Consider the following 11,933-nt stretch of genomic DNA (forward strand, 5'->3'; position numbering starts at 1 on the left):
AAGCTCCGTTCATGGCAGTTTTCTTTTCATAAAAAAGTGCTTTCAAAGTTTTGGTTCAATTGAATAAAGTGAACCTGTTCTACAGGCCTCGTAATGCACTAGTTATTAAAAGAAAACACAGGATCCGAGACTCCGGTAGTGTTCTTTAACTGCTTCTCTTGCGGTTAGTTGGTGGATTGTTTAATTTTAAATGCTCGTTGGTTTACAGAATTATATAAATGGTGTACAAGGCTGCCGCTGCTGCATTGCTCAACTGACTTTACCTAAGGATAGATGACTGTCGCTTATTTTGCCGAAGATGCCCCATTGTGTTGCTTTAGACACTGGTCTCTTAAACATGGCTGTCAGCGCTGCTGACAACCACCAACGGGCTTTCGTTGTCCCTCTTCTGTTTCATCACACCAGGGGAAACCCAGTCTGTTCTGTTGTGCTTGTCAGCCCCTGGCACTCGCTGTCCACGCGCCGCTGCTTGCTTCTCATTGGTTGAACAGCTGCAGCGCTGCTGCTTAGCGGCCAATGAGGCTACTGTGCACGCGGCGGTCACGGCCGATCACTCTCCGAGCACATGGCAGTGAGCTGATAGAATAACAAGTCACTGCTTCGACGCGCATATAAAAGGAGCCTGCTTCCGCTTGTGTTTACAACCTCTCTGGTCCCAGGCGCGTTCAGGTAGCTGAGCTGCAGATAGCAAGACAATTTAATTATATATAAATCATTCAGTGGCCTGAAACGCCTCTATTCGGACCGGGATTTGGTTGCCCAAACGCTTTGGTTAATTAGAAGAGAGCTATATTCCTCGCTTGATAATTTCCAATTAGTGTCCGCCTTTGACCCTTCATTTGTTCATCATGGTGGTGTTCAAGAGGTGCCCAAGCATGGAGGTGACGTTCAGTGAGCCAGGCAAGGTCTATTGTCCTGGCGAGAAGGTGGTTGGCCGCGTCCTGGTGACGGTGGCCGAGGTGACCCGAGTTAGCGCTGTCCGGCTGCTGGCCACTGGGGTGGCCAAGGTGTTCTGGTCCAAGGGCTCGCACCAGTGCAAGCAGGAGATGGAGTACCTGCAGATCCAGGACACCCTACGGATGGAAGACCAGGCTTGTGGTGAGTACCGGGAAATATGTGGGAGTGGAGCTTGTCATACTAAAGTGTGTGTGTGTGTAATGTAGAAATAATACCCATGCAATATCAGTGTCTAACACCTGCTGTTCGGGTATTCCTAGTTAAGCATACATGTAAATAAGCCTATTTAATGTATGTATTGCGTAACAATAGAACATGAATGTACTATTATTTTAAAATTGTTTTAAAACTTTATGATGTTTCTTCACTAGTTTGAAATGTTTGCAAGGTACATAGTATATCCATTTGATGCGGTATATTTTTAAGTAAATGTTAGCCTTAAAGTCACAGCTGTCTCTCCCTGTCCATCTGTGTGGACATTCAGGCTAGTGCACAGTGCGCATGATATTGCTATACGTTGTTTCATTGTGAATTACCAAGGACGGCATCTTCCTTAATTATTCGCACAAAGCTCGCCTTGCTCTGTGCTCGGAGTGATTTCCATCACAGTTCAAGAACAGACACTCTTACGCAACTAGGCACCCATCACTCATATTCACGCCTATTTTTCGCTTATCGTGGAATAGCACATTCCCAACAACTGATAGCAGCTGAATTTATCTTTTTCGCACAGTTGATTACTCAATCATTGTATTGTGCAGAGGCTAGGAAAACGGTAATGTGAAAGTACACATCTTAATTTAGATCCTGCGAACCAAAACATGGTGTGTGACACTGCACTTAAATGCAGCCATCCATATGCGATTTGTGCATCGATTCCGCAGGGTGTTCGCCATTCACTGAGCTAGGACGTCGCAGGGCTCGCGGTGGAACAGCAAGTGCCTCGGAGAATCGCTTATAATTGTCTCTTGATTCTCCGTCCTCTAGTATTACTGTTTCTGTTACCTAGTGTTTGGTGCTGCTGTCTAGTGAGCTCTTTCACATGGTAAACATTGTCAAAAACCATGTTTATCATTGACTTTTGTTGGCTAGTCGCTGGGCGCTGTCCTGGGTGGCCCTTTCCATGGTGCGTTACTGGTATGGTTGCGCTTTTAGAGTTTATTTGATAGTATTGCCTACGGTTGGCTTAAGTGATTTATTGTGCAAGGGGCGTGGCGCTTTGACACATAACTCTAGAGTACAGTAGGGCCTTCTGCATAAAAGTTAAACAGGCTGCAGCAGGTGGCTTGACAGTCATTGGAGGTGGCCCTGGTAATACCCCAGCAGGTATCTATTTCAGCCCGCCTGGATGGGTGGGAGTGAGGAGGGGGGCTCCGTCTGTGGATTGCCATCCGCCGCAGACAGGCGTTGGAAATACATCTACTCTTATCAGCTGCGAAAGAACAAAGTCACAATTGAAACATTGGAGCTAGTTAGACTACTACACTTTTTTGACTAATTAACCTCTTTTTGCAGAGATATTATGACCAACAAGACTTTAACATCGTGTTTCATGTTCCAAATCAATATTTCTCTTTATTTTGGTACCAGTTCATTCAAGATACGTGCTTGTTTATTGAATGTGCGAATAAATAGTCCAGGGTGTTCTAAATAGTGTTGTTGTGCCATGCCATGTCGAAGACTTTTTTTCTTTGCTAATAAACTCAATCTTTTGTTTCTCCCTTTTCCTGCAGACAATGACGGCTCTGTCATCTTGAGGCCTGGAAACCAGTACGAGTACAAGTTCAGCTTTGAGCTTCCTAAAGGGTAGGTATCTACATGTCTGCCACCCCTTGTTAATAGACGAGCCTAGATCTCTTGTTTTATCCACTGTCAGGCCTCTCTTGCAATCTAATGTCCACCTTCTTTTCTCCGTTCTCGTCCTTTAGGCCTCTTGGAAGCACCTTCAAAGGAAAGTACGGCTCCGTCAACTACTGCGTGAAGATCTGTCTGGACCGTCCATCTCTGCCCGCGCAGGAAATACAAAAAGGCTTCGAAGTCGTGGATTTGGTGGACGTGAACACTCCTGATTTAATGGTAATTGTCCTCGCTAAAGAATGTATCTCTTGCTTTTCTCTCAATGTTAAGATTTTGTCGACAATTGGCATGCGGTTGCCTATAGCACACGTGCCATCCATAGTTTTCATGCAGAGTGAAATGTTAAATTGCACTTCCTGGGTTGGTAGCCTGAAGCTAGGGACTTAGATCCTGGGATAATAAACAAGCAGACCTAAACGGGAGCCAGAAACTGGCATTAAGGGAAATGCCTTCACAATGATTTCCAAGAGATTAGAGCAGTGGATGGCTTTTTCTAGTTCTTCAGGTCATTATTTATGTAAGTACACATTTCCCTAAAGATCCAATGGCCTATGCGCATTGCATAAGTATTTTAGACTGGTAACTGCGTACTACGGTACTTGGATTCTTGCAGTGGAAAGTTTGTGTTAAATGCATCAGTATTGCTTAGCCAGAGCGATATATGTGAAAGGTCAACTAAGCAATTTATTTCAAAACCTTGAATCTGCAACAATGGGCTCTGACACTTTGTAACAAGCTATAAAAGCCATTATTCAGGTTGTAACAATTTTGCGCTCTTCTCCTTGCAGTGCCCAGTTTCTGGCAAGAAAAACAAGAAGACAACGTGCCTTTTTATCCCAGACGGGAGCGTGTCGCTGAGCGCCAGCATCAACAGGAAAGGCTTCTGTGAAGGTAGGTCCTTGCAGTTGTCTCTTGAGCACAGGGAATGCGAAATACTTTAAAAGGCAGGTTTTAGGTTCCACCACAGGTGTCCATAACAAAGTCATTGCTTTCTCCTCTGTAGGAGATGAAATCTGCATCAGTGCCGACTTCGAGAACACCTGCTCTCGCATCGTAGTGCCTAAAGCAGCCATCCTAGCCAAGCACACCTACCTGGCCAAAGGGGAAACCAAGGTGTTTACTCAAAAGTTGTGCAGTGTGAGGGGCAACCACATCATCTCCGGCATGACCGACTCGTGGCGAGGGAAGAGCCTGAGAGTCCCCAAAATCAAGCCATCAATCCTTGGCTGCCACATCCTGCGCGTGGAATACTCTCTTCTGGTGAGTGCCGCAGGGTCCTTTTAATCGGAAATATATTGTGGTCGCTCCTGCAGTTTAGTAGCCAGTTTTCCTGGTCTAGTGGGTAAAGCGTTGATTGTGTGACTGAATGAGGATTGGTGTGCACTATGGGGTCCCTAACACTTTACCTCCATCTTGTTAAATTCAGATTTACGTCAGCGTCCCAGGGTCCAAGAAGATCATCCTGGACCTGCCCCTGGTGATTGGCAGCACCTCATCTGGTCTCAGCAGCCGTTCGTCCAGCATGGCCAGCCAGAGCAGCCAGGTCAGCTCGGAGATGAGCTGGGTGGACCTCAACATCCCCGGCACACCAGAAGGTAGGTTCACTCTTGGTGCAGGCCTTAAACATGCAGAGCACATTTTGTGCAATGTTAAGCTAATTGTGCGTTAAATAATTCTTCTTGCTTAAGAATGCTTGACTCCGTAGAGTTATGCCACCATGTCTAATAGAATAGTTCTTCCTTAAATGGCCTTAGTAAAACATATTTTTCTGTGCAAAAATAACCCTTTCTTAACAGAGAGGGTTCCTAATTTTGGTGGTTTGCTGTCAATTAATTAGTATTAATAATTAATCAAGATAGACCATATTCAAAATTTGTCAGGCGTACAAGAGGCGGCCTTAACATCTTGTTAGACCACATATAATGGTTGCTAAGGAAGGCCTAGTTGTCTAGGGCAGACAGTGTCTTCGTGATATTCTAGCAGCCAGTGAGCCAATACTCTTTTTGTCCAAAACGTAGCCTTAACCATGCTTACCAAGGCTTTGCCTATTCTTTCTGCAGCACCCCCAAGCTACCTGGACATTGTGCACGAGGACCACAGGTTGGATAGCCCCACTGCACCCCTTCTGGATGAGCTGGACAGCTCCTGCTGCGAGAGTCCCATCTTCATGTATGCCCCCGAGTTCAAGTACATGCCTCCACCAATGTACACTGAGGTGAGTGCGGCGTTCACTGTACGACGTTTCGCTGCGTTTAGCAATAAGACATGACCTGACCACCGTGGGCTTTCTAGCCAATCTAGTAGCACATCATGGAAAATAGGCCCTCATGTACCAACACATTTTCCCATTGACACAGAATGTAAAAACCCTATACTATCTCAGATCCATTATCCCTGCTATCCTGTATCATCGACAACAACAACATAACATAGATATATTGGAGCAGAAGGTAAATGGCGCTAGTGTGAGATCAGAGGGTTTTATGGTTTCTAAGAATATCAAACATAACGGGCCAGTTCACTAATGCATTTAAGTAGGAGTAGTAGAAATTCAGCCTGCTCGTTAAACTTTCAGATGGCTTTGTGAATAGACCCCACAACCTCCAACTCCTTATTAGTAAAATTGTATTTGGGGGGGGGGGGGGTAGGGGGCACAGCACTTCTTTCTCTCTGTTCTAATTGCATATGGCAGTTGCCTAAACATTCTGTTTCCCACCTTGGATGTTTTAGGGCCAATTCACAAAGGCATTTAAGATTATTAAAAAAAATATTATTTTAAGGTGCTCCAAAATGCCATGATAAATAATCCTCCATGTCGCTCCGCACAGTACTCATGAAAAGTAGCTGTTTTGCATTAAAGTGCAGTATCGAAGAAAAGAAAAGTTAATTGCATCAAGCATTAGAGACTTACACTGAGAAAGTCAGGGGTTGGGTCTTACACTGAGAAAGTCAAGTAACTTTTTGAAGAAATGCTAACAAACTGCCTTTTATTTCCTTTCAGACGGATGCTAACTGCAACAACAACTGTGCGCGCTAAAGACTGAAAAACAACAGCTCTTCTGTAAAGTATATCTACTTTGCTGGACTTAACCTATGCACAGCGATCAACGCAAGTACGGTGGACGTTGCCAGTGTACTGTTTAAAGCACTTAGGACTATTCCTGACAAAGTGCCAGTGAGCGGGAGAGCAAGGCACCGCGCAGTAAATGACTCCATTTGTCTAAGTCTTGCCAACTATGAGTCTCTAAGTAGAAATAATAGTCGTAGGTTGTTCTGGCTGCTCTTATGGGCTTGTTTAAGAGCTATCCTTGCTGATGCCTCAAGTCTCTACACCCACCAAAGAGCACAAGGAGTCATGAAAGTGCCAAGGCGCGAGGTCACAGTAGACAAAAAAGACTGGACTACAATAAGTTAAACCGGCCATGTTTGGTCATAGATCATGGCCTACCGCAAGAACACATTAAAAGTTAGATTGAAGCGCAAAGACTTAATATCGCACCAAATGTTTGTGTTCATGGCAATGCCTGTTTTACAGATCAATGTTTTGTTTGCTTATAAGAATGTATATTTATACTTGCGTCCTCTGTTTTTATTGTTAAAAGGTCTAAATGTTCACAAGGTTTTTTCCTTTGCCCTAAAATTGTTGCTTTCTGGCACTGACCACTAAGGGGATTTTAGAGCCTGGTGATTAGAAAGTTAAAGTTAACATTAGACTCTTGGCATTCCAGAAAGAGAGACAAACTGTAGGAGGGGGGGGAAAGGTGTGACAACTGAGAATTATATTGCGACCTAGAGAATGTGGAAATGAGGGAGAACAGGAAGATTACTTTAAAAATGGGGTGCGTTGTCGGGGGAAGCAAAAGCTTCGTCGCCAAAAATGTTACCACGACCGGCCTCAATGTTTCAGCCCCAGAAAGCAACATCATTCGATATGAAGAGTCTTCTCCACCGCAGTTTGGGTGGTTTGTGTTACTACATTGCATGTTCTTTTACTTTATACGACTGAATTGTTCTCCAAATCTGTGTTTTTGTATTTATTTCAAGATTTGCTGCCTTTGCTTCACTGTGGTTATCAAAAACAGTGTTATCGTACTTTTTTGTAGCACTTATTTAGTTTGTACATGTCAAAGTGTTGACTGCACTCCTGTCCTCAAGAATGTAAGCTAACATTTCATTAGACAAGACGCAGAATAACCTATTTTCTCGCTATTGCAACTCCTGATGTGGCCTTTCTCGATTTGTGGTTAACTGCTTGCATCCGTCTCATGGAGCCGGCGCTATAAATGCAATCCACGGAGCATCTCGTGAGGGAAGGCGTGATGCATTCTGTGCCCCCACCTCAAATACCCACCGACCAAAGACCTTGATATCAAAAGCCATAAATGTGTGGTCCTTAGTGCCACCCCCACATACTGTGCCCCTTGGTACAGCCCTAGAGTACTGTAACAGGCTCTTACCACTGCTTCGTGCAAGTCTTCAGGGATGTAGGCGTAACGAGAACAATGCACTTATTTCATTTTTGTTGTATTGTACTGTAACTGAGCACTGCATGTCAAGAGTCTTACCTCTGCTGCCTCTGATAATGTATTATTTTGTATTACTATTTTGTATATTTGTTTTCAAAGCACTTATTTTGTACGATATTGCCCGAACGGGCTTTCTTTTGTTAAATAAACATAAAAACTGTATACTTTGATTTGTTTGCTGTCTGAATAGATTAATGCAGGGAGGTACGAGCAGTTGTGGGAAAGTGCTCGTTTAAAAACCATACAATGACTACATTGTCTCCCTTAGTTGATTTTCAGAGCAGATAGTAATTCGCTGACAAGAAGTAAGTCTTCGAACAACTTCGACTCCAGTGGGCCACAAAGACACTTATAACTTTCACAGCCCATAGGCGTAACTCAGACCACCCCCAAGGCAAAATGTGAGCCACCATGGATGGTAATTTCTGATGACTGAAGTGTACAAGTAATGTGAAAACCCGAACATTCCCCCTATCCTGGGTTCATGGTGAAGGCTTGAGAGCTCAGGGTGGTTTTCAATCTAACCACGAATGTGCAACTGAGTCATTCACATTGGTTATTTATATTAATTGACAATCCTAAATAATGTGAAAGTGCTGTTCCTGAGAAGATAAGCAGCAAGGTTGTAGGACACTGCTAACCATTCAGGTCAAAGAGTGTACAGGTGTGTGTGTTTTTTTTTTTTTTTTTTTTTTTTTTTTGGGGGGGGGGGCGGGGGGCGGGGGGTGGGGGGTGTTGCTCTGAAGAGGGTCTTGCTAAATCCCAGAGCACGCTTATGCATCATCTGGAATATTTATCCAGTTATTGAGGTCATCTCATCTAGAATAATAAAATTATTGGACACAAGCCCAGGGCACAATATGTACAGGCGGTGGGCACTGGTGCTAATCTTTAGCGGAGGGGCTTGTTTTTCATCAGGTTTTGATCACTCACAGAGAAAGGATAAATTGAGACTGGGGAAGGGAAAATAGTAACCAAAGGAAGAAAACAAAGATGAAAACTAGTCTGCAAGAGTAGGATGAAGAAGTAGGAAATGATGCAGAGTGGTGGAATCAAGACCAGGAAGCCTTGGAATTCTGAAATCCAGGCTTCCGGCAGCACCTGCAACACATGTGGGCCCCATGGACGCATTTGTTCTTATTATAGTTACAAATCGCGCTTTCCAAGGTCTAGTGGTAGAAGACATGAATAAAGCATTTAAACCCTAAATCATATGCAGAGTATGTGTAAACTGGAGAAAGAGACAATTAAGAGCTGCTTCCCAACCCAACTGGAAATGGGAACAGTAGGGTTGTGCGAGCCAGAGAATTTAAAGAGAGATGCACCAGGTGTCCGTCTTGGTTCTAAGAGCATAAATACAAGCCGAGCCAGCAAAAAATATTGGGGTCGTGTACGAGATGAGGACTCCCATTAACAACTTTTTATGGTTAGTTGGCATGTTTCCCCAACTTTATTCCCCTATGTCTCCAAACGCCTTGGCACAGAACGGACTTCATTAAGAAATCAACACACTTCCCCTCCTTTTCAGCACCCCCAATACCAAATGTTAATGTTTTTGGGGCTGACTTAGATGTCTGTTTTTGAGGTATGTTGGAGGCACACCTCATGCTTTTGCAAGGTATCTCTGGGTTAGTGCATTTGTCTCAGAAGTCCAAATGCGAGCTGCAGGTCACCGACTTCAGTTCCAGCGGGACTGGCTCAGCATTTACTCTTCCAAGGTCTTGTGCACCAATAAGCTGGGGGACCGTTAACGGCAAGTAGCTCTGTGGGTTAACACACCTGCCACAGAAGTTGGTTTATCAGGCCACCAATTGCAATATAAGATGGGCCAAATCCCCCTTTGTAAACTTCCAAGGTTGTAAGGACCAAGGAGCTTCGTCACCTAAGATGATGCTGAGGATGGGCCAATGCCTCATATTCACAATACAATAGTCATTATGGGTTACTGGCTTCCAGTGTCTTGAGATTTGGATAGTTTATAAGGATGGATGGGCTTCTGACACCCAATGTGTTCGATTAGGTTATAAATTCTTGATCTGAAAATAGCTATTGCAAACCTAATCATAATCAAAATAAATTTAGCTAAGGCCTAGCACTAGCTTTTTTTTAATTTATGAGAAAGCGGTGATAAACCAAGCCACCAGGAGGGATATGAAGTTCTTTGTATTGCACGAGGTTCCTGAAGTGGGTTCCAGATTTGGGCTAGCATAAAGGAAAGACCACAGACTTTTGTCGAAAATTTAAATTTTTGGACTTAGTGGCATAGGGAGTTTGTGAAATCTGAGCAAATTTAAGACTGTTCTGCTGAATATCAACACCAACAATATCATTGCATACTGATATCGAGAACAAAATATAAAGTTACAAAAAATCATGAGGTAAATGCATAGTTGGAGGTATAAATTTACTATTCCTAACTCCACGCCTACGTACCCTGAAGATGCATGTACCAAGTCTGAAAACTCTGAAGGGGGAAACTTGTGAATTGCCAAAGCAAAATACCCAGGTTTGCTGAGAAACTCCACAAACTGCCCTGCTTCACTGAACAGGTGTGCCAAACACCTGTGCTCTATCACTTAGTTCCCCTTCCCTGACTACATCACACTACTCCCATACCATACTTCATTTGCCCCTCCGTAATCAACATCTACATACTCAACCACCACATCCAAGGCAAACATGCCATGACCTTTCCTGAGTATCACCTTGACACTTGCTCCTGCGTCCCTAGTGAAGTACGTTCTAGTTCAGTCCATCCCCAAATCTCACATAGAACTTTCCACATCACTTTAGTCTCTGACATTGTTTGAGAAGGGTCCCTTGGCTTCTTCGGAATAATCACATGTCTTCAGAGCACATGAATCTATAGGACTACAAGGTACAAACTATAGTAACAAGGTAACTAACCTTAAAACGTTTACCACACAACAAAGAATGACCTCTGGGTTTAATAAGAATATAGGGCGATTGGAGACTCGCTTGAGCATTGGAATTGTTCAATGTATCAATCCTAATGAAGATTAGTAAGAGTCTTGGTCTGGCTGGTCATCCACTTCTTTAAATGCCCATCAGTGTTGTTTACAGTGTACATGCTCAGTGATGCTATGTCTGCGATAGCTACTTAGCATCCTCTTTGAGTCTACAATATGTCCCTTAAGTCCTGTAGATGCTAGCATCAGAACCATTGATTGCAATGAAATACAACTTTAGCATGGGCCGTGCACTTGCCATTCTGCATCAAAGTTCTGGAAACTTCTAGAATTCTGTAGCAAGGCTGGCCTCCTGTGTCTCATATCTGGTAGATCCGTAAAGGCCCCAGACCTACCTTCCGGTACTAAGATGGTGCTGAAGAGGGGCCCACCTCTCAAATTTAAACGATAGTCTTTAATAGTTACTGGCTTCCTATATCTGAGCTCTAGATAGTCCAGAAGGATGGATGCAGGGACGGACTGGGAGAGACAATAGGCTTGGACACTTAAATAAAAGTGCCCTCCGCTAGTGAATTAGATAACTTTAAAAAGTGGCCCACGTTTGCAAATAGGACAGTTCTGAACTTGTAAATACACACTGTATAAATGTTTTGCAATCAATGGACGATTACATGGATTAGAACTTGCTGCAGGCAGTGTTTGTTTTAATATCAGGGAAATCAACACTAAAAACCAGCCCAGCAGACCATAAAAGAGGCTCACAAACAGCCATATAACTGTCCCACACACTGATCTGGCAGACCAGCTCATTGGGCATTGCCTGATTGCCCCATAGGCTAGTCTGAGCCTGGATGGATGGCCTGCTATATCCCATTGCAGTAGATCTTTATAGTTGGCTTAGTTTCTACATCCATGATCAGTAAGGTCTTTTACTAGGGACGGCTTTCTGGTAATTTCTTGATTGGAATAGTAAACCTGACAGCAACTATTGCAAACATAATCTTATAAAAACTTAGCTAAGGCCTAGCTTTAGTGCTTTTGTGTAGTTTGTGAGAATAGCAGAGTTGGTAAAGCAAACCTTGCTGGGGAAAACTTTTCATATGAAATTAGCTTCCTGAAGTGGGTTCTGGATTATTTGGCTAGTACAAAGGAGATGCCACTGAGACCTTTGTTGAAAATATGATCTGTTGGACTTGAATTCTGACAGACTGAAGATTGAAAGTGTTGTTGGATGTTTAGGAAATTTGAGGAAAATTTAAGATTGTACTACTAAATATCGACACCAACAATAACGTCACATACAGATAATGAAGACAGATTATTGAGGGATAAGTGCATGCAGGGAAGTACAAATTTACTATTCCTAACTCCACATCTATGTACCTTGAAGATATGATGTGCACATAGGTACCTATATGTGGAGATAGCTAAAGAAAATCTAGATTTATCAGTTGATACTTTTTTTTTTTATATTCTGTCCTCGATAATCTCTCTTATCTATTGTTGATTTGATATTCAGTGTCACACCAACTTAAAAGAGGTGTGGTAACCTGTCAATATATTTTTTTTACCATCGTTTGTAAATTAAATATATGAAAGAGGAAAAGAGAAGTGTTATAAAAATATATCGATTGGATCCATAGGGTCTATGGCTTAAGGGTAT

At 43.1% G+C, this 11,933-nt stretch overlaps 1 protein-coding gene across 1 annotated transcript; it reads left to right on the plus strand.

Annotated features, from left to right (window-relative positions):
* The first annotated feature begins 544 nt into the window (after positions 1-544).
* TXNIP (thioredoxin interacting protein) lies at positions 545-7,502 on the plus strand. Its single transcript, XM_069218246.1, has 8 exons — positions 545-1,098; positions 2,691-2,763; positions 2,886-3,033; positions 3,603-3,705; positions 3,818-4,074; positions 4,241-4,409; positions 4,875-5,029; positions 5,816-7,502. Exons 1-8 carry the CDS (start codon positions 849-851, stop codon positions 5,849-5,851), a joined length of 1,191 nt encoding a protein of 396 aa, XP_069074347.1. The 5' UTR covers positions 545-848; the 3' UTR covers positions 5,852-7,502.
* The last annotated feature ends 4,431 nt before the right edge of the window (positions 7,503-11,933 follow it).

The sequence above is a fragment of the Pleurodeles waltl genome, chromosome 12, assembly GCF_031143425.1.
Source record: "Pleurodeles waltl isolate 20211129_DDA chromosome 12, aPleWal1.hap1.20221129, whole genome shotgun sequence".
NCBI lineage: Eukaryota > Metazoa > Chordata > Amphibia > Caudata > Salamandridae > Pleurodeles > Pleurodeles waltl.